This window comes from Kryptolebias marmoratus, linkage group LG18 (assembly GCF_001649575.2).
Source record: "Kryptolebias marmoratus isolate JLee-2015 linkage group LG18, ASM164957v2, whole genome shotgun sequence".
NCBI lineage: Eukaryota > Metazoa > Chordata > Actinopteri > Cyprinodontiformes > Rivulidae > Kryptolebias > Kryptolebias marmoratus.
The window spans coordinates 6,827,057-6,850,588 of NC_051447.1; the positions used below are offsets into that span (position 1 = coordinate 6,827,057).

General features: G+C 37.3%; 1 protein-coding gene across 5 annotated transcripts in view; it reads left to right on the plus strand.

Annotated features, from left to right (window-relative positions):
* sfmbt2 (Scm like with four mbt domains 2) overlaps positions 1-23,532 on the plus strand; it is a 58,058-nt gene that overhangs the window by 13,850 nt on the left and 20,676 nt on the right. For 4 of the 5 annotated variants that reach the window (XM_017411706.3, XM_017411707.3, XM_037981226.1 and 1 more), the window contains exons 4-7: positions 2,881-3,121; positions 7,662-7,682; positions 21,369-21,457; positions 22,171-22,420. In XM_017411706.3, coding sequence (XP_017267195.1) covers positions 2,881-3,121; positions 7,662-7,682; positions 21,369-21,457; positions 22,171-22,420 — 601 coding nt within the window. The remainder of the gene's footprint in view (positions 1-2,880; positions 3,122-7,661; positions 7,683-21,368; positions 21,458-22,170; positions 22,421-23,532) is intronic. The other variant, XM_025004976.2, reaches the window with a different exon arrangement.

Here is a 23,532-nt window from a genome sequence, read left to right on the forward strand (position 1 = left end):
TTCATCCATTAGATGATCGTGTGTTTGACCGACGAAGCAGCTGTAAGCTCCTCTGAGGCTCTCAGCAGCTCAGGCCGTAGAGGTGGAAACGTTTCTGCTGTTGATTTTAAAAAGCGATGAGTGTAATGGGGGCAGGATCAGAATCTGTGGGGTTTATGAGTGTGTCCTGATGTTGGATGAACTGTCTGAGTGGTGATTCGAGGTCTCCAGGGAAGCTAAATTGCCTTGTTGGTAAGTGGATTGAGTTACAGGCAAACGAACCATGAATTCCCCAGAAAAATGTGATTTAGTGAAGTGCTGCCCTCGTTTTTCTCTCTCTCTCTCTCTGCTCGGACAAATTGAAACAATGATTTCTATTGGCCCTTTACACAACACACGCACACACACACACACACACACACAACCCCACACGCTCAGGCAGACTTAGCTGCTGAGGCTGCCCTCTTGCATAACCCAGCCAGAGAGAGATACAGCACATTTGCATTGTTGCAGCAGGAAGTCCCAGGGCCAACTGCATTGTGTTTATTTCTTAGATGTTAGCTTATCCATTCACTTGTGTGTTAGTGAGTGATGAATGTGAACATCCTGTTAGGTTTGTAATGTTATTAAGAACTGAATATAACTTATAACAATGGTAGAGACATATTTTGGTTGGTAGATTTATTGCTATCTTTGCATAAACAGTCAGAAGTTTGGCATGAAGATGTTCCTGAAAGTCAAACATCTGCATGGTTTCTGTTAAAATTACACCTACTCATTGGTCCCATTCTTAAAGCAGAATGTAACTCCATTTTCTTGCATAACTATTTTCAAAACTGCCTTCCCTTTCAGTTTTAATCCGTAAGTGGCAGGTTTTTAAGGGTGCATTAAAGCACCCAAATTACTATTTCACCATTAGTCTTACATTTCCATCAGTATTTTTAATTTGTAGTTTTGGAATACATCAAAATGCGTGGCTCTGGCAAGAACAGCTCTGACTTGTGGTGGCAGTAGTATTGTATGATGTAGAGAAAAATTGCCAAAAAAACAATTCCCTTCATTTTCTTTGCCCTCTTTTTTCCTTTCTGGATCACTGNGGGGGGGAAGCTGGTGTCTGTCTCAAGCAGTCACTGTGCGAGAGGCGGGGTACACCCTGGACCAAGTCCATTACAGGGACACATAGAGACAAATGAGACGAACAACCGTTCACTCTCACTCTCACCCAGGGACAATTTAGAGTTAACAATTAATCTAACGTGCAGGGTTTTGGTCTGTGGGAGGAAACAGGAGTACCTGGTTTAAACCCACACATGGAGTGGGAGAAACTCTGCGCAGAAAAGGCCGTGAGGCAATTCTGCGACCTTCTTACTACGAGGCGACAGCTCTAACCACTGCCCACAAAAAAAAAACAATAACAAAACCGTTTTTAAGCTTTTACTTCGTATTATTTTACCTACAGTGTGATGATGATGTCACACACTAATGTTCGAGCTGTCTAAACTTTACAAATTGTTAGCAAACTTTCTATGTCGACAAATGAATACTGTTTATCCAGTTTCTACATTAAATGCAGGTATTTTTGTTCTCGTTTCACTCAGTGTGTCTGTCACTTGTTATATCTCCCACATAAAAACACAGTGAACGTGTAACGATCAGATATTTTTGCCACTTATAGTTCAGGATTTTTTCATTCGGACTTGGATTTTTCATAGCGACTGTTTGTACGAAACTTATTTTCTACTGTGTTTTTGTCTGCCTGTTTTATTAAGAGGGCTGTCAGGAAGTAGGAGACACGGATGCATGGTTACCATGATGACCCTAATTCTTCAGAAATTTTCTGGTTAAACATACAGTTTCTGGGGGGAGGGAAATAATGTTTGCTTAGTTCTTCCTGTAAATTACTGTTAAGATTTATTACAAGTCAGTTTTTCACTGACAGCAAAAACATCGTATTTGGTTACTTTTATTACCTGGAAAGTCCTAAACAGCTCAGAGGGAAATCACTTTTATACTTCTTTTTTTTTTAATCCATCTAAGTGCTAAAAACCAAAAAAATTTTATTTTAAAATAATCATAGAAAGCTAAAAGCTACATTTGAGGCAGTGAAATCGGTTCATTTTATGACTTGACTCCTGAGGGACAGCTTTTAAAAAATTATGCTCCGAAATGAATTGGCTGAAGCAAAAGTACTCTGATTTGGTAATGATGTCCAGTGGGGCTAATTAAAAAAAAGAAAAAGAATTAATGTTGCTTTTATGAAGCAACGAAGAGCATCTTTTCTGTTCGAGTGCCACATTTAATGCCGTCGGCCGTTACCACTGCTTTCTGTTTTGTTTTCATAGTAAAATCATGAAAAATTATTTTCCCTGGTTTCTTCCAAAGTAAATAAAACACTAAAACTGTTTTCACTGGCTGTGAATTACTTCCTTTAATTTTTTTAAATGGTTGTGTGTAATATTTCTGGAGTTTCCCTAAAACATTTTCCTTGTTTATAAATGTTAAGCATTTTTTGCTCATGACTAGTTCACCGTAAATTTAGATGAACAGGAATGTGACCTTTTGATTTTGTTTTTTGCTTTCTAGTTTCACATTTTAAGGAATTTAGTTAAAAACAATTTTTAAAAAAGTTGTGTTTGGGTCAACTTTGGATCTTAATGTATCAAGCTGCACTGCAGAACGATGTTATAAAAACAAATAAGCCAAAAAATAATAATTTAAAAGAGTAAAAAGGCTTAACCTTGCTTTTAAATTGTTTACCGATTAAAAATGTTTCCCCTACAAAAGTTATGAGACTGAGATAAAACCCTTACCTCACGTTTTGTTGTTTTCCTGTAACACGAAACCATGCTGTTTAAAACCGATCAGATGATGACGATGTATTCTTTATTGTCCCCCTTTCAGGTGGAGATCAGCCTTCAGAGCAGCTTCCAGCCGGGTATGAAGCTGGAGGTGGCCAATAAGAGCAACCCGGAGACGTACTGGGTGGCCACCATCATCACCACGTGTGGCCAGCTGCTGCTGCTGCGCTACAGTGGCTACGGCGACGACCGCAAGGCCGACTTCTGGTGTGACGTCATGACAGCCGAGCTGCACCCGGTGGGCTGGTGCGCCCAGAACAAGAAGACGCTGATGCCCCCCGAAGGTAGGAAGAACCCCTCGAATGATCCTGTTTTCTTTCACACACACACAAAATCCTGTGTTTTGGAGACTTTACAAAAGGAGCAGGCAGTTTCTTAACAAGAGACTGGGTGAATTATCTGTTAAAGTCAAACTTAGGCAGTCAAAAGCTGCCACTGTTGTGACACCAAAAGCCTGCTTTGAGTGATCAGTGATCGTTCTGACTATCCCTGACTAGTTCTCTCTTGATTGTGGTGTTGTTCCCCAAGCTGCTTTGCAGGGTAACTAAAACCTTAACGTTTGGGTAAAATAGGGACTGGTTAGCAAAAACATCAGTGAGAGTGTAGGCATCAAAGTTGAACAGAGTCAAACAGGTCTGTCTACACAAAAGCAGAGGTGGAGGGAGTACTAAAATATTCTGCTCAAGTATAAGAACGATTAATGTGCTAAACTGTTACTTAATGACCAGTAAAATTACCGATATAAAATTCCACTAAAGTGAACCTTGTTCATTAAGAACAGACTTTTTTAACAACTGTGGAGCTTTAAAATGATAACAAGCTGGCTTCACTGTTGTAAAAAATAAGTAATTGTGACATTGTTGTTGAATAATTAGTTGTGCTAAACCCACATCTACCTCTGTCTGTTCTCTCATCAAGATGATCACAAAACTGTTTGTGAGCTTTAGCGTCATGGCTACTATCATCTAAATCAGGCCAAATATTTTAATGGCTTACAGGACATGAAGGCATGGTGTTTGAAATTTAGGTATGATTTATTGCAGTCCTTTGTGATAATGATATTGTGCATATCAATATTGCAGTGTCAATTTTCTTAAATATATTGTGCAGCGTAATATACTGCAAATATCTCAAACTGATAGTGTTTAATTTAAGGTTTTACCTTCAGCTGAATTACTTGTGTATTTCAGTCTTTCTTGGGGTTTCTCAGCAAGTTTGTTTCTTTGCGAATTCGTCACTGCAGTCGTTTCAGGGACACAATTATTTGTCCTGTTTTTTTATTTTCTGTTTTCTGTGTATTCAGCTTTGATTTACAAGTACAGTGTAAGTATGTCAAATAAAGCAAACTTAAATTAAAGTAAATTGTATAGGTTTTTCTTTTAGTACTTAAAGTACAAATGTACAAGAAACACAGTTACATTAATGCAGTTGCATTTCTAATTTTACACCTTTTGGCAAAAATCTCCCACTCAAACTGTAAAAGTTACTTTAATCTGAGGCTCTACAATCTGAGTGAAACTTTTAGAACTAAAAAAATATATAAAGCCATTTTTTAAACCAAGATGTTATAACCTTATTTATTTATTTTTTTGTTCTTTGATTTTTTTTTTATTATTTCTCATCAGATTTGTGCAAAAATCATTTAATCTTTATTTATGCAAAAATAATATATAGCAGTCTGAAGAGTTTCTAACACAAATATGATATAAAAGCTGCTGACAGACCTGAAAATTATTTAATTTAATACTCCTTTTTAAAATTGTAATTTAAGTCGATTGGAAGATATAATAAAATGCAGCAAAATCAGGTTTAAAATACCTCTGTCAAAACTACAACACAACGATTTAAATTTTGAAAAAATGTGACATAGAAACTGGAACTCATTTTCATTTCTTCGTGACCTTTTCAGACAAGTTTTAACGTACGTCAGAGAAACATCTCCATTTCTGTTTTAGCTAAAACTGCAGGTATTTTGCACTTAAATTGAGCAGGGATGTTATTGATGTGAATTGATATACTTTTTGTTTCTCGTGTTTCAATTTAATATAAAAAAATGTCACTTGTGCAGATGGTAGATTTTAGCTGATATTGTGCTGCATTGTAATTTGGTTCATTTAACACAGTGGTGTCCGATCCTGGTCCTGCGTGTTTTTCTCGTTTCCCTGCTCCAACATGTCCGACTCAGTGGTCGACTTACCCCTACGTAAGATCTTCAAATTCTGCAGAAGTCTGTTATTCACCCATTCAATCAAATCGTGTGTGTTGAAGCAGAGAAACAATAAAAACATGCAGGATGGTGGCCCTCGAGGACCTGGATTGGACACCACTGATTTAACGTGACAAAGACTCAGACAGGATGACGTTCTTTATTCTCAGCTTTAAATAAACTGAGTGAGTTGCACTAAAAAGAGGCTGGAATTTAAAGGCAGCCAAGCTACCTTTTACCCAACGCCTTCATCAATGCATCCACGAGTCTCTAAGAGCATATTTTACTCTTCATTTGACAAATTCCTCAAACCGAGATCTTTACAGGGGACATTTCTCCAACCGCAGCTCGTCCGAATGTAGACGGCTCCCAGCTTTGATTAGAGCATTTATTTTTCTCGACACCTCCTTGCTGATGGATCGCTCGTGCCTTGGTTGTTGTGGAGACGACCTGAAAACGTTTCCGTCCGACTGGTGTCCAGCAGCTCCATATGTCCTTCCTTCCTTTTCATCAGCTTTGTCTGCTCTCTTTCCAGACAGCATGCAGTTCAGTGTTAATGTTTTTGTTTTACAGTAAATTTCTTTATTGTAATATTTGTTTACTTGTGACCCTGTCGTGAACAGTTTTTTTTTTTCCCCTTTTTTTCCCTTTTTTTCTTATTGAGAGTAACTTAAACATAATAATCACATATGTTATAAAAATATCAGGGTTGTCATGTTCAGAATAAGTGTCATCTTCCAAGAATTTAATGTGACAGAGTATTTCATCTATAGCTGGAGCAAGAAGAATAACCTTACATCATGTCTGTCAATATAGCAACTGTTTGTGCGTACTTTTTTCCCCCATTTTGTTTGCGGATATTTTTTTTCCAAAAAATTACCACAGCAAAAGTTTAAATTCCCTTTGGAGAATATAAAAAAGTAGCATTTAATTTTTGTGTGTGTGTAAAGTTCAGAAATAAGTTTCACATTACACAGTAATGTAACGATTTACATGTCCAAAAATATAAGCTGCAACAAGTTAATTTATCCTTTAAAGGATAAAAAAAAACACCTTTTTGAAACTTTCATACGTTCTAAATTATTGTTTACATTTTTAGTGCTTTTTTCCCCCAAAAAAACACAAGACATCCTGACAAACATGTCATGGCTGTATTTGTTCATATTTTAAGCAACGTTTGGGCAAACCCACAGTCGTATCACTTTAATTCTTTAAACTCATCCCCAGTTTTTTTTTTTTTTCCATCATCCTCCCTTTTAAACACTTTATGTAACTTTCAAGTTCCACCGGATATCTTCTGGATTAGTCGCCAGAGTTCATCTCGGTCGCTTTGGTTAATCCTCGTTTCTCAAGATAAACTGCAGCTTGTTTAAAAATATACACCTGGTCTATTTCTGACTGAATGCACAACCACACCCAGCATGCAGACATGAAGTCAGACACGAAGAAGGCGGAGTTAGTTGTTTATTTTATTAGCAGATGGGGAAAAATCAACAAGGGAAAAATATTAAATGCAACTAACATGAGAGGGTAAATAAAGGCTGTCATCGGACATCCTGGATACTTTTATCTAAGAATACATGAGTAAATCAGTAGAAACAACACAAGATTTTATTGAACGTAATACAAATTTTGCAATTGGGCAAACATATTGCGTAACACAAAACTGCATGAAAGAGTCAATAAAGTAATTAAACTTAATACTTTCTAGTCACAAAAGGCATCTGAGGCTAACGGACTGAATGGTAATCCATATCAGCAAGAGAGGACATGCTTAGAAATGTGTTTGCTCGAGTTAATCTCAAGATAACAGGTTAAAGTGTTGATTTATTTTGGCTTCGAAAAGCTATTTTTCCTGTGATAACAATAAATTATTTCAAATTCAAAACTAAACTAAATTGGTAGTTCATCAGAAATCAGGGAGGTCATGCTGGCAGCTGATTTAAGCTGAAAAACATCACGTCACTGATCAACACGTTATTGTTATAGATCACAAACACAAAAAAACACTCATTTTTGCACTGTAATAATCTTGTTATTTTGAGAAAAAAAAGCGTAGTTTTCTTCAAATATCTTGTTATCTCGAGAAAACAAGCTTAATTTAATAAGATAAAACTAACTTGGCTATGCTGAGACAATGAAATATTTAACTTGTGATCTCCAGAGATCAAAATGAAAACCAGCAGGTCGAGCGACTCTTGGCTCAGTGTGGTTTCAGGCAGCTAAACGTTATTACGTTTCACACTTTAATATTTGAGAAAAAAGTGTTCAAACCGATGAATTTCTGCTTTGGAAGCTCGTTTTTCGTTTTTCCAACACTTAAAAAAAAAAAAAAAAAATGATGCATATCTGACATCACCACATGTTTAATGATGCAACCAGAGGCTCAAAAATTGCAACACACACTTCTTGTTGTTTCCTAAATCAGCTTCTCCTTCATTCTACCAGTTTGTGAATATAATAATAAAAAAAAGCTCTGTATCGGGGTCATTGTGTGCACATTGTTGGGTGTGTTTATTAGTCAGCTGGAACATGAGGCGTGTGTGTGTGTTTGTACCTGCTTACACCTGTTAACCTGTCTTATTTACTTCCTGTTTCATTTGTGTTTTATTTCTCAGATAACATTTACCTAAGAAAAGGTAAGCTGCTCTAACAGAGCCTCTGATTAACTCGCCTGCCTGGCTCATTAGCTGCTAACATGAAATTAACACAACTGTTAGGTCTCAGTGCTGCATGTACAGTGTGCTTCCTCCTCCTCCTCCTCCTCTTCCTCTTCTCACCTCCCTGCAGGGAGTGACCTCACAGCTCAGTTGACTTGCCTGACTTCTTCTTGCATGTGACTCCTTTCTAGCTGAGTGCTTGAATGAGTGTGTATTGGCCGAGTGATATCACACACACTCACACTCACACACACACACACACACACTGCTGTTAGTGCCTGCCGAGACCGAGCTGTGCCCCGATGATAACTGGTGCAAAATGAGGCGGCTCAGACACAAACGTGGCGATCTGATTTAAAAAAAAAAAAAAAAAAAAAAATCCAGGGCAGCAAGCGAACTGAGTCAGAGACAGAAGAAGGTCACTGGTCCAAGCGGAGTGAGGAAGATCAGAGGTTAAAGAACTGTCTGCTTGTAAGATGTGTCTGGCAGATAAAATCAGTCTCTCTTTTTCTTTTTTTTTTACTTTTTAATGTTCCAATGTTGAATTATTTTCTCGTTGGCGAGTGGGTTTCAATAAATGAACACTTCATTACCAAGCAATTTATTCTTGGGATTATTTATAAATCAGACTTTACTAAACCTGAATCCATCAGTCGGCAAAAACAAACAAACAAACGACAACAAAAAAAAGTTAATACAACACAACCTTGTTTTTTTTTAGTTTCTAGGAAATGCTAAAATGTTAAAAGATAGAAAATTCAGCCCAAGTTTAAAAATGTGCTACATTAGAGAATCCCCAAATGGTCTGGATCCAGACCCAAATCATTTATCTGGACCAAGAGTTGATCAATTTCAGAAAAACATTTTCACCTGTTCACTTTTTCCAGCACTTGCAATAATTAGTTTTAAGCGGCGCGACTTTCCTGAATCTCGCTCCCGTCTGCGGGCTTTGCAGCTGCAGAGGTAGAAGCGCGACAAAACAATGAAACGAGTGAAGAAAATCAGCACGGCAGTCCCTAAAAGAAAATTATTCAGACCGGAGTGACTCTTCTGTGTTTAAAATCCATTTGCATCATCCAGAGACAGAGGCGATTATTAAAGTCTGCTGTGTAAAAAGCTTTACTCCAAAGTTAAACAGAGTCTATTTGAACATCTGACCTGAGGGCACAGAAAATAAATAATCCATAAATCCAGTTTGACAGATCCACTCACTGACGGTTCAGCAACAAACCTAGATAACATGATGGATTTTTTAAAAATATTAGTCACGCTGAATAGTTACCATAACAATCCTTAAGAAGTCATGAAGTGATTAAAAGTGCTTTGTGATTGTTGCTTTTTACAAAAAAAGAGGAAACAAAACATTTTATTGTTTCTAAAAACAAACATTGAATTATGGCATATAAAGTTTTAAATTCCAGCTTTAGTTTTTATTTTTCAGTATATGAATTTATATTCTAACTTAAGTTTTCTTTTCTTCAGCAAAGTTTGAGAAAAAAAAAAAAAGATTTCTTTGCTGAAATTGATTTGAAAATGACAGTGGTGCTTCCTCATTTTTTGTGAGAGGCACTTTCTTTTTAATTCTATAAATTTTTTTTGTTGTGTTATGACTTGTTTTTATAGAAATCTAAATACTTTCTTCTGAAGAATGGGGCCCAAGAATCTAAATCTTGGTGTGTTGTTTAGCTTTCAAAGACGACCAAACTTTCTGCACCTTTTTATTGTACTTTATTCAAATTATCGTACCTGAAAGTTGTTGTTTTTTTTTTTTTGTATCTTAAAATAGTCATCTTTTATAAAGCTTAAGATTGTTGTTTATCAAATAAGCTACATGACTGGGACAGGATTATCATTTTTACATTCAGTTAATATCAGTATTTGATCAATATTTAACAGAACTGAAAACATCTTTTTGCAGTCATCACTTTTGCATCTTTTTGTGGTCATTTTGCATATTGTTGTAAATGTGGTCTTTTTTATGTCATTTTGGTTGTTGACGGTCTTTTTGTGGCATTTGGTTTATTTTATTTTTTTTAGAGTTTCTGCATCTTGAAGGGAATTTTATCTAATTGAGTTCCCGCTGTGGATAACTTGCATCTTCTTGTGGCCAATTTTTATCCTTTTGACATAATTTTGTTTATTTAATTAACATTGCAGCCAAAAATAATACTTATTTGCCCCTGTGCATGTTCGGTTCATTAAATCATCTCACCATGATTGCAAAGTTTGACAGAAGCAGATGTGTGGTTGTCTAAGGAATGTGGGAGGACAAAAAAAGTTTCCATTTAGGTTTTTAAGTGCTGTTGCTACAATAAATATCATTTAAAAAGGCAAATTAATAACTCATGAAGAGTTTTTTTTATGAGAGAGTGGATTTAAAATTGGGAGATCTTTTCCATCGCTCGACGTTCAGAGTTTCACAAGGACGACTCCTGATTGTCGCCTCATGGGACAGTTGTTTCCCGAATTTCCCTCATGAGACTCGCCGCCAACATTCAGAACTCCTTTTTCTGAGAGAACGCAGATTGATTTAAATGAGCCTTTCAGCAGGACAAAGCACAAAACCCAACAAACACACCTAAATCCCCCGACGGACTTGTTTACTCATTCATGAAACTCACCCACACGCGCGCACACGAACGCACCGCTCCTCCAGTTCAAACACTCCTCTGCCAACCGATGCGTTCAGCAGAGCTTTTGTGCTCATCAAGTGAGCGAGCGAATTAATCAGTGTCTCGGATTGCAAGAGCGGCACACGAGCGTGCGCGGCTCCAAGCACTTTTGTTACGCAATTTGTTCATTTTTTAAATTAAAAAGTCATCTGAAAGACCTTTTTTTTTTTTTCCCACTCCCTCTGCTCCAGTGGGAATTTTAGTTAAGAATTACTAATTTTAAGGTAGAAAACTTCAATTTGTTAAAAGGATTATTAAAATTCCTTTTTAGTAGAAAATGGAAAAAACTATTTTTGACCAAAAACATTTTTTTTTTTCAAAAATAAAATGTTTCTGCAGGTAAGGTGGGGCGCAGTTATGGTGCTACTGCTATTTCCTTTTTTCCCCATGTGCATGTGTGATTTCTCCGTGTGTGTGTGCATGTAAGCATGCGTTTAGGATACATCATTAAAAAAAAAAAAAAATTGATTAGTGATTTTTTTTTTTTTTTTTTCCCATCACAAGTTTGGTCATGTGGTAAGGAAGCTGCTTGCTGAACAACTCCTGACAGAAATCATTTGCATAATGAATTCACCACACTGCTTCCTGCCAGAGCCTGCTGCAGATTACACTCTGAGATAGGTGTGTGTGTGTACGTGTGTGTGAAAGGTGTGCTGCGTGGTTGTAAAAGTTTGGCTGCTGTCATGCAGTCGACTGTGTTTTGGTGAGGAAAAGAATGTGCGAGGCAGAGTTAGTTTCGGGTGTGACTCCAGCTCTGCCATAATGGCTTAAAATAGTTGGTTGTGTTAAATTACAAGTGCTACAAAAACAAAGCAAAACTGCGCAGTGCTGTAAAACACCGAACAATTTGCAGGGAGTTGTATAGAGAGTGCAACAACTGGTTCATTAAAACACTTGACATCAATTTAAAGTTTCACTGTTACAAAAAAAAAAAAACAAGAATTAAAAAACAGAAACAGTGAGCAGCAAAAGCTCCTCAGGTGCTCTGTGACCTTGTTGCTTTGTTTGGAAACTCGAGGATAACCCAGTGGGAATAGTCAGTTGCATATATGTATATCCCGACTGAGACAAACACCTTTCCCCCCCTCTGAGGATTTGACATGTGGAATTCCCTGCATGCAGACGTCAAATTAAACTCGACACTCCGAGTAGAAACACTTTACATGCAACTACAAATTTTAATTAATAGTACAAATGCATAGACATTTAAAAACACCCGTATTGCTATTCATACATTTTTCTTCCATTTCCTTCACAATCTTCAGCAACTTTTGGAAAAAACACATCAAAAACTTTGAGTCTGCAAAAACTCTCCCCATACACAACCATGGGATTCTGGCGGCATGAGTGAGAAAACCCAGCTTTTCACAGTAAAAAAATGATTCAGAGCTTAAACGGGTCACAGAAACTTGAACTTCACATTAAAGAACTAGCATTTTGGTGTCTTTAATGGCTTTTACGAGTGGCTGCGGTAGCTCGGTGGTCAGTGCAGCGGTCTTGTAATCCTGAGGTTGCAGGTTTGAGCCCAGGTTGCAGCAGGAAGGGCATCCGGCGTAAAACAATTGCCGACTCGTTCGTGGGAGTTTGCTCTCTGTGGCGACCCCTGAAGAAGGGAGCAGCCGAAAGAAATTTCAAAGAATTTTTATGATTTTTTTTTTTTTGAAGATTTTACCACAAAATGTTCAACTAAGAAGGTGATGTCACACTAACTTTTGAGCTGTCTGACCTTTTTTAAAATTTTTACAAACACACTCTTCTTACTCCAACAAATATTGTATTTCTCGTGTAGTTTATACATTAAAATGTTGGCCTTTTTGTCTTCTTCCACCTTGCGACTCTCGCTGCTGTAGGACTTAAGGTTTTCTCTCAAATTCCCCCAGAGTCTCATTGACTTCCATCGCAGTGGAGCGATTTAAATTTGTCTCACACGTAAAAATTGACAAGTGACCATCAGACGCTTCTGCCGCTCACAGTTCGAGATTTTTTCAGTACGACTTACAGTGAGCACATATTGACTGTATATTTGAGGCTTTATTTTTACCCTGCGTTTCTGTCTGTCAGTCTTACTAAGAGTGCTATCAGGGAGATACAGACACAGGTTACCATGGTGACCCTAATGAGACACTGGCAGCATTTCTTTTGATCTTGTTTCTCCTTATACTTTTACAGTTTATACATGAAAACATCAGCATTTTGTCAGCTTAGATTATAACAAAACTAAGTTTTTTAAAGAAATTTTCTAGTTTTTTTAACAACTCAGTGTGTGCATGAACCCACAAAAAAAAAAAGATTACATGCTCGGGACTTTCCCACATCCGTCTCATAAAACGGTGGAAGTTTACCCAGAAATAAAGAAAATCGTTGTCTTCTCTTTAAACCAAGAAAAACAGATTAGGATATTTTACGATGTGGAGCGATGTAACCTTTGGGTATTTTCATCTGCAGCCGTGCTGTTTGAGACGAACCCTGCTGCCAATCTCTCTTTAATCAGAGTCTCCGTCTCTTGTGAAGCCTTGAAGTGAAACATGATTCAGCATTATGTTTGGCCCCTTTCCTGCACCAGCATATTCTCTTGATGCGACTGTCAGAGACTGAAAAGAACAAATTATATGCATTACTTTATATGAGCTGTATTGTTGTGTAATGATATCTTCAGAAAGTCCGGAATTTTACTTTTACTCAAGTGTGCTTACTTTGCAACATTTTACATCAGTCCGTGTGAAAATGCGTATTAAAACGTAAACCTGACTTCTGCAGAGACTGTTGTGGAGGACGACATATTGTTACTGAAATCAAAACGGCTCCGAAGTTGAGCTCAGCAGAAGAAAGTGAACCTCTCGCTATTTTTTTTAAGAACATCTTTTTAATTTGACGACTGTCTCCAGCCTCTTCTTGAGCAACAGCTGAACAATTATAACCACAAAAACACTTGTAATCCTGACACAGAAGGACGGTCAATAAAGAATAGCTTTTAAAGTTTTAACAAGTTTTGTTAGCTGACAAACGTAGCACATTGATTAGATTAAATCTCTCCAAAAGTTTTAAATGTCAGCACGTTTTATTTTGTTTTTCTACTTTCATTTGCAATTTTTTTACTGAAAAAAGTCATTTTAGCAGTCAATAAGTAACGTTTATGGAGTCATTTTTTTAAATGAGCCGCGTCTAATTTTTACATGTTGGTAATTTTACTTGTACTTTCGTAAAGTTTTATGATAGAAATCACACGTTTACTTGAGCAGAATATGTCCGCGCGCTTTCTGCCTCAGGCAGTCGCTGTACTGAAATAAATTTGGACTTGTGAAGAGATCTGCTTGAGTGTTTTTTGGTTTTAAAAACGTGCTCATTAAAATGCTTTCAGCCTTTTAAAATTTGAAGACTGGTGTAACTTTATATAACAGGTTGGCAGACACAAAAATACCCTGTTTAAAAAAAAAAAAAAAAGGTGTCAGGACTCAGTCAGCTCGAGTTGGGCTCATGTTTCGCCATCCCTCCTTGCTCTTTCCTCCAAATTTGCATAACTTCACCAAGACCGAGAGGCTCTAGTGGAATAAAGTTTATTTATGTTTGTCATTCTCATCAGAAGAGTTTTTCTCATGTATGGGGAGGAGAATGAAAGGCAGCAGCACAAGAGCACACGTCTTTTTCTCTTGGGCGTCCTTAGCACTTACTGCTAACACATCGTCGAGGTAATTCATATTTGTACAAATTGCTCTAATATCCCCCGCTCTGTCACAAATAGAGCAATAACAAAGTTACCAATCTGGCATCTGAAACTGCCCAGCCAAACACAACGGCAATAAATTGCTCAATAAACACACAAATTGCTGCATGGGTTGCAGTCATTATGTTTGGGGCCTGTTTGGAAGCCCATCAGCTGAAATAGAAGCAGGTTTGAATCGACTCTCTGCTCCTTTGGATGTTCGGGGCTGCTCGTCTTTGTGCCATTACTACTGGATTGGACAGGGTGGGGGGAAATCAGGCGTAATTTGCTGCCATTAACTCTGATTAGAATCTGTTGCATCGCTGTGATCACAACTTAAAAAAAAAACAAAAACAACCATGAGTTTATTTTTCTTTCCTAATTAAAACACTGAATACCTAAAATAAAGCTTTTAAATTCAAGTTCGTCCACAGAAAAGATGCAAATATCTCATTTTATGTGCACATATTCATAGGCAAGGGCCTCTGGAGGGGGAGTTGGTTGTAGAATAATGTGGTTATTTAAGGGAGGAGGGGTGAATTGTTGAGATTCTCCTCTGTCAAGGTTAATTATGTGCATATTGTTGCGTGAAAGCCAAGTTTTCACCTTCAGGAAGGAAATAAAGGTCAAATAATTATTAATATCAAAGCACTAAAGTGTAATGAAAGAGAAATAAAGAAGGGAGGGTGTAAATATAAGAGGTGTTTAGAGGCTTCAGCTCTAAACAGCTTTCAGCTTAATCCTAACAGGGTTTTAACAATAGTTTGTTTCTGCTGCACACTTGAGATCAGCAATCAGAAAATAGTCTCACGGGAAAAAAAACAAAAAAAAAAACACGCTGTTATTAAGCAAGCAAACTGAGAGCATCTTGGCCACCATTCACATCTCTGTCATTGATTTATTTCAGAAAATTAACACAACTGTTGATTTGGTTCTTTGGGAGTCTCGAGCCATGAAAGGATTTATCGATTTGATCTCCAAAGTCAATTATGCATTTAAAATCCCGAGCCTCCACGGAGCAAGCGTTCAGTTCTTTATTTTGTTGATTTTTAATTTACTCAGCTCTTTAATTTGAAGTGTTATTTGTTTGGAGGTTTGCAACGTTTTCTTTTGTTTACTAAAGGGAAGATTTAGTGTCTGCGAGTGCAGTAAATAAGCTAATGAATAAAGAACAAAATAAAGGTCAGGACTCCTAAACTGGAACTCTTACAGTTCGTAGCTTAATATTTACAGGAAACTGTTGTAAGAACATTTGAATGTCTGTGAGAATAATGAAAACCTTTTTTATTTTTTTGCTGAAAACCACAACTTCTCACTTGTCGACTGCATCCCCTACACTGCCGTTCCAGTAAACATTCGCACGATTTAAAAACAGAAAGAGACAGCAAAAAAATGACCAAAAGGAGCTCAGAAACTCCTGCATGTTCGGAGGAAAAATCCCCTCCCGCATGTGGAATAGCAGGTGTAAAAGTCATGGCAAGGAGGAAAAATGTTTGTACATTCAAAGTGCACATTTAAATGTTCTAAACAGAGTTTTGCATGGAAATCCTGCTCCCATCGCAACTCTTTGAGCTGACGTCGGTAGCTTTGCATAATTGTTAAAATCTTTTCCAATCAGTGGTGGAAAACAAACAGAATGAAACAAAACAGAGAATTGAATGTTTGCATGTTATTTGTCCCTGTTTGTGCCATGATTAAACATCCCCGACTGACATTTAAATGTGGCACTACTACATTTTGATGATCCCTCTTGTTGACACCAACATCAAGGGTTTAGTTGTGGAGCTAAGCTCCAAAATAAACACCAACCGCAAATGATTTGCCAGTTTTACACTAAACAGGCCTTCAGAGCAACTTAAATGACTAATCTGAAGCTAAAAAAAGCTCCAATAAACCTAAATTTTAATAAATTTTAAGTACATCATTGAATCATTTTTGTTAAGCTTTTTAAAGTTGGTGATTTTTGTTAAACAAAACATGGAAAAATCAAACAAAAATGACTCTCATTGTTTTTCCTGAATTCCACTATGCCAGCTTCCCGTTTCATGTATCAACCTCTGCAGCTCTGTTCCTTCCTCCCTTCGTGGCTCAGAGGCGTAACAGCAGCAGGTTCATTTCAAACTCCCATGCCACTTTGGTGTTTTCATAAAACCCAACGAGATGGTAAGGTGTTTTAGGCCCAGCTTGAAATGTTTTGTAAAAGACTTTACTCCCTCCAGAGCAGAAATCCTTCAGGTGCCGTTCACATTGCAGTTCGGCCGGTCGTTTACTCACTGAAACATTTTGATCCCAGGCCTGAGAGTGGAACTTTTCTGACGCTCTCATTTGCGTTTCATAGGAAGACACGATAATAATGGCAGATAGCAGAGTGCTGTTTATGTTATTCACCCTTTTCAACATGTAGCGGCAACCTAACCTCACTGTAAGTCCAAACAAAAGTCACCATTTTGGATGTAACTGTTTACTTGGTTAAGAGACTGGTGTCTGCACACATGCATGTGTAAGGGCCAACTAGTGGCCTGGAGTGGAAACTACAGCAGGTTCAATGAGCACAGCAGCACCATGTAAACATACCATTTTTCCAATCGACATCTGAAAATCTTTCCAGGAGATCTTAGTCTCTTTTTTTGTTAGCCTTCAAGCCAGAAAGGAAAGACAAATCAGAGTTTAGGTCTGAGGATTACGAAACATAAATACAGTAACTGTTGAATAAACACACATTAGCGCAGTCTACGTTCAGACTTTTAATACCAGCATGCCCAGGTTGACTCATGTATGTTTGTTGAATTTGATCGCTCTCAGATGAAAAGCCGAAATGTAGACTTCACTGCTTTGTATTTATTCCATTTAATACAGCATATTATAAGTACTTCGGTAGTAAAGTAACAATTGAGACAAACCCAAACAATCAATGGTCTAATAAGGTTACAGATTATATAGCGAGTTATTTTCTCCTGCTTTTGTTTGCAACCAGAGAATCTGCCCCCTGCTGGCCATTAGAAATACTGCCCCTTTGACGCATTGGCTTCGTTTTTCAGACCCAAAGGTGTGTAGATGACCATTCTAGTTGCATTTTATTTGATGCCTTTTCTCTCTTTCTTTTATTCTAAATTTAAGTTTTATGTCCATCTTCAGGCTGAAAAGAAAAAACAAACCCTCTTCCCTCCCAACTAATTTCTTACAGACTTTGTTTGAAGCAGATGTTATGGATATGAATTCTCTGATGGAAGAAAAACGGCAAACTGTAGGTAGGAGATATGCAGCAAAAGCAAACATTTCACTTTAATGAACCTCCTCAAATACAACAAAATAAACTTTTGTGACCCTGGTAACTTGAGTAATAAATCAAGACTTATTTTTCTGAAAATCCGAACCTGAATATCTAAAACTAGTTGTAAAAAAAACTCAAACAGGCCAGGAATAAGTAGTACAATGACTCTTAAACCTTAATCTCTTAATCTGAGGAACCAACTTTGTGGGAAGGCATTTATTTCATTTTTTTAAACAGTTGTCTTACACCAGCCCCAGAAATGTCTAAAGAAATGTCAGATGTTTTGTCAGACTACTTTTTGTCATTAAAAACAAACTACATGTTGAGTTGTTTGTTTGTTTTTTGTTTGTTTTTCTTCCGGTTAATAATTCATCTCGATTCTGTTTGGACGCTTTTACTGAATGCAAATCTGGTTTCTGTCAGTCACTATCGTGAGAAAGCTAAGTTCCTAATGACTCAGGCACATCATTGGTTTCTGCACATAAAAATAATTGGCATTAACTGACTGAGACAGATCTCCTCTTGTAAAACTTCAGAGAAATCATTTCTGCGAAGCGTTCAAAAGAGTTTGTATGGGTTTATATTTACTTGGGTTTGCACATCACAGATGTGTTTTTGTCAGTTTTACTCATTTTAAGGAGCTTCTTAGGAATAAAATGACTTGTTAATGATGACCTTAAATTATTTTTTTTAAAAAAAGAAAAATTTATACTAATAACTTTTAAAGTCTTTAGCTTCTTTGTGTAACTGGATGCTAATAAACACAAACTCAAAGACTGACATGCTCTCTTGGCTCTTCATCCACTCAGTCTTCATCAGTAAACGATGTAAAACACGAAAGATGTGATGAAAACATAAACACATCTCAAAGCCAAAGCGCCTATATCTCGCAGTAGTTTTCATTACCTGCAGGGCTTTGGTGTACTGACTGTATTTTGCTTTCAGCGTGATAGTGATCAGAGCTGCAGGGAGTATCCGTTCTCACAGGGTGTTCAAATCATTCTGCAACTGTGACTCATTTGGCAACATTTCGGTGACTCCAAAAAATTTCTGTCTCTGGAGGGTTTATGTTTAAGTCACCATTAACAGGTCAGTTCTGATTTCAGTAAAACGCAGATGCTATTATGTAGCACAGTGGAGCAGCGGGAAATGGGAGACCTTAAAACAAAAAAAAAAAACAAATGTCCCCATGTAAATTAGCTGTAATATTTCTTTTTTTCCTGGCAGTGGAAACAGAGGTGCATGCATCAGTGTGTGCAGCGTAGATGCAAATCTGTACATGTGTGATTCACGGAGGGGATTCACCTTTCATTTGGGAGTGAAATATTAGTCCCTGAAAGGGTAATTGTAAGATATTTGCAGCAAGATTCACGCGGGTATTTTATGTTTTCGGTGTCTGTGTGGCAAAGTTAGAAAGCACAGTTTTGTTTTGTTTTTCTTTCTAATAAAGTAAAATAACATTGACTGCACAGATGTTCAAATGAAGGCCAAACACTTTCTGTGGTTCTGAAATGTGTTTTTATTCCTTTTTTTTTGTTTTTTTTCATAAAATGGTTGCATGTAATGAAGTGTCAAGTCAAGCTGGAAATGAGTACGAATCTGAGACTGAAGTGCTTCGTAGTGTAACTTGAGTTTGACATTTGTCAGCGTCTTTGCTAGACAGAGGATATGGTTACAATTACCAGCATTTAAGTCTGTGTAATTCTTATCTCTGTGTAAATCGGACTCGATTTTGGTCTTTTATCTGTTCCAATATGTGTCAGCTTTCAGATATTTTGCCGTGGTCTGTGTAAGGTTTATTTTTTCTGTGACAGATTGAAACTTTCAGCTGGATGTTTTTTGTTTTTTTTTTCCTTTGTTTGAAATAGCTTAGAAACTCAGCAGTTTACTGAGATAGGGCGATCCGCGGTGAGAGCATCTCAAAATAATTCTTCCAGTAATGGTGAGGAGGAAGGAAACACAAGGAAGCTGCCTGATAACCCTTTCAGTACTGAATCTGAGCACACAGCCAACAGCAAACCTGCTGGTGTTCTCACTTATCTTATTTTAAAGTCTTATCCAACCTGTACACGGCTCGCTTTTAAACCTGTTTTACACACAATGGTGTCATTCATGAAAACTTTGCATCCTGGTCAAACAGAATAAGTTGTTTTGTAAACATTCTGCTTTAATCCGTTCATCAATTTGAAATTAAACCAAAACAATACCACTTTTATGAAAAAAAAACAAATAGCATGTATGCTCTTTTTTTAAAACGTTCATGTCATAAATCTTTAGCTTGTTAGTGATAAACTCATGTTCTTATGTGATTCAGTGCTACAAACTCATGCGCCCTCCCAAAATGGTTAAAATCGTCTCATTTCAGTCTAAACTTGCCTTTAAAAAAAACTTTTTTTTCTAGAACTTTCTTCTGCAAACTGAGTTTTTTTTTCTTTCCAAATATAGTCTTAAAAGTATAAACATCCACAAATAACCTTTATTTCTCAGGCTCTGGAGTATAAAAAGCTGCTAATTTTGTTGAAAATGGTTGCATTTGCCCTCACGAATACCAAAACTGTTAAGCAAATAATCAGTTATTTGTCCTGAAAGCTTATTGCAGAAAACATGCCCACATTCTTTTGTTTCTAAAAGATTTTATAGTTATGTTTTGTGTTTAACTGCTTTCACTTTAGGAACCTGATAAACCTGCAGCTGAGTGCATATCTTCATACATTACTTCTTTCGTAATGCCTTTGTTTTCATACCTTTATGTCAAACTTTTTTTGTTTTATGATAAGTTGCATTTTATTTTGATTTGTAGTCAATCTAATCTGGGGAGAGTTTCAGATCAGTTAAAGCCATTTCACTTTTGTAACTTCCTGTAAATATTTTCATAAATTCTCCTTAGCATTATTCAAAGCTTCAACATTTCCTTCCCCATGTTTGTGCCCAAGCTGACTCTTATTTTCATATTTTTAGCTACATTTTCTGATTTTACATTTGGGCTGAAGCATTTTCTGCCTCTGTAGTCATTTTTAGCTGATTAACATTTTTTTTAAGCTTACAGAGGAAGTTAAAAGTAACCTGTTAACCTTTGCTAGCTGAAATTTGAAACCAAACTTTGTTTCTGTTCCCACTTCTCTGCAAAGCAATTCAGAGCAGAACAGAAATGACGTGCCGTGCTCCAACCTGCAGCTGTTGCTCTTGCACATGTAATTTCATTTTCACAATTTTAGGTTCTGCAATTTTAGCTTTCATTTCAGCGCACGAAAGCCCAGGGCCGGCTTCGCGCCAGCTGCACGGCGCGTGTGCGCGGAGCGTCTTAGTTTTCATTTTGGTGTCCATATTAAGAGATTATTCATACGCATATTGGCTTCTGCTTGAACCCCACTGCAGCTCCCCTTGCCGCCGAGAGAAGCTGTTCTCTGCAAAAGTTTACACAAAGAGCTGTGAACAAAGAATTGTGATGCGTGGGGATGGTTTTCCAATCCAAAGATCGAGGCTTCGATCCTTGGCTTTGCAAACATATTGAAGTAAAAGACAATACCTGATATTGTGTAAATTATTTATCATTTTTTTCATTAAAGTATAAAACTGCGTTGATGACTACTTCATCTTTAAGCAGCGACAAAGTAGAACTACTGACCACATAAGTCGACCTACTGTAGTTCCCATCAGTTACTCTGTTTGTTAAATTCAACTTTTTTTTTTTTTAATGTTTCTGTTTCCTGCCATGAACAAGGGTTAAAAGTCCAGGTGAAAGGAAACTATTTACAGCAAGTCGTTACTTTTTGTATCATTTCAGCCACGAGTTTATGGCTGCAACCAAAGATAAAAACAGAAAGTCGCGTCTGAATAAATTCAGCCGTTCAGACAGTAAACTGTTATCAATAAATCAGAGCAGAGTGGTTAAATTTTGTTGAAGTCATTGAACCTTCAGTGGCCAAAGGTTGCATCAAAATGTGACAAGTTTGCAGTTGAAATAATAGTGGTTATAAGTCTTCTAATCTCATTGTTTTGTTTGTTTTTGTCTCTTTTTACAGCCATCAAGGAGAAATACAGCGACTGGACACAGTTTCTCATTCAGGACCTGACAGGGTCCAGGACGGCGCCAGCTAACCTGCTGGAAGGGGTGAGCGTGAATCCTCAATAAAAAAAAAGTTTAAAAACTCTCAAAGTGGGATTGATATCTTTATATTTTACTAATAAAAAACAAAAAGTTCTTTTGGTACAAAATCACAGTTCCATGTGCCGTGATAGAGTACAAAGAATAGGCTGATTTTTACTGAAGATGAGACTGGATTATAAAAGAATTTGCTCCTGAGAACAAACCTGTAAAAGGTCTGAAACGCTTGGAAATAAAGACAGAAAGAGTGAAATATCTTAAGCAAGTTTTTAGGCATTTTTTAAATATCTTTATTTGGTGACTCTTTGTGCCACATTTTATCAGTTAACAGTGTATTCACAGCACTTTGTTCACACCTTTTATTATAATGTCTCTTAGAGACACATTATTTTGCATGACTTTTATCATTTTTTAGTCCCAGTTTTGGTTTGCTTGTGTTGCATTTACATCCCTGTTGGATCCTTCAGCATAATCTTTTAAGTCTTATTTTGATTGTGTGTTTGTGAGCATTTTAATGCTTTCTCACTGAATTTACTTCCTTATTTTATGAGCTTTGTCTCTTTCTGAGATCAGTATCACTTTATATATTCATGTTTGCCTTGAAATGAAACCAAGATAAGACAGTTTTTGTATAATATTTTGATCTGTTTTGAGAGCTGTGTTGTTGCCCCGGGAGTTTTCAGCATGCCTCCAAACCTTGTCCCGTCTCTCCTCCTCAGCCTCTGCGAGGTAAAAACACGGTGGATCTGATTGTCGAGGGCTCCGTCATGGAGCTCCGAGATGTTTCGGACCCCTTCGTTTACTGGCCGGTTCGAGTCATCCGGAACGTTGGAGGGAGGCTCCGGCTGCGGCACGTCGACCTCACGAAGGACCACCAGACTCAGGACATTTGGCTGTTCTACCTGGACGTCAGGCTCCGCCCCCTCGGCTGGGCCCTCGAAAACAGTCTCACCTTAGAACCGCCAACAGGTGAGAATCAAGCGTGTTGAATCTTATTGGGGCCTGCATGGGAGCACTGGAGTGCATCGCCTTTTAATGAAACTCTTAAAATGTAATCAATGGATGCACGTTTTTCAACTGATTACCTCATGAAATCATTCTGACTCAAAATGGCTGCCACAGCTACTTTAAAAAGCACAAAATTGGCTATAACTCAGTCATTTTTAGAGTTACTGAACTAAAATTTGGTGTGACAGTAGCCCTAGGTCATACTATGACTGGTAACAGATCCCTCAGTTTTTCATATTTGAAACATTGCTATAAACCATTAGGAATATTGTCTGTTAGCAAAATATCTCAAGAACCACATAACGTATCCTAATGAAATTCTTAGGATGTAAACTTTAGTTAAAAATCTAAAACTCACTCAGTTTTGGAGTCTTTTTGATTCAAGATAGCCACCATAGCTGTCTTTTTAAACAGAAAATGGGCCACAGCAGTAGCTGTCAGGGATCCTTAAAACATACTGTGACTGCTAAGAGATCTTTCAGTTTTTAGTTTAAAGTATTGCTATAAACTGTCTGTTAGAGAAATATCTTATGAACCACTGAACAGATTTTAGTGAGACTCCCTGAAAGTAGTCATCATATATACGTCTACAGCTGATTAACTTTTGGAGTCATTACGGTTTAAGATGGACACAAATAAAAAAATTACACACCAAACGGCAGGCCCCTTCAAATTTTCGCCAGGAATGTTTTCTAGTTTCTTTTCCCAGTCAGCCAAGAAGAAAACCTTCACTACATTGTGTTTGTTCTGTTTTTTGTTTGGACTTTTTTTTAAATTATTTGAGGTTTTAGCCCAGTTTGAATGTTTTTCTGTGTGTTTTCCTCCAGGTACTCCAGTTTCCTCCTTCATTTCAAAAAACACCCATGTTAGCTTTAATTTTTTTATAATGAGTTGAGTGTTCGTGTGTTGGCCCTGGTATGGGCTGCCATTCTGTTCAGGGTGTATTTTCTACAGGAAAAAACCTGAAGAATGAATGAATGAACCATTACAAGTTATTCCTATAACTGAAACTCAAAGGGAAAGCCCATAAAATGTTTTACAGTTTCATAAAATTCCCCCCCTGCTGTTTGTTC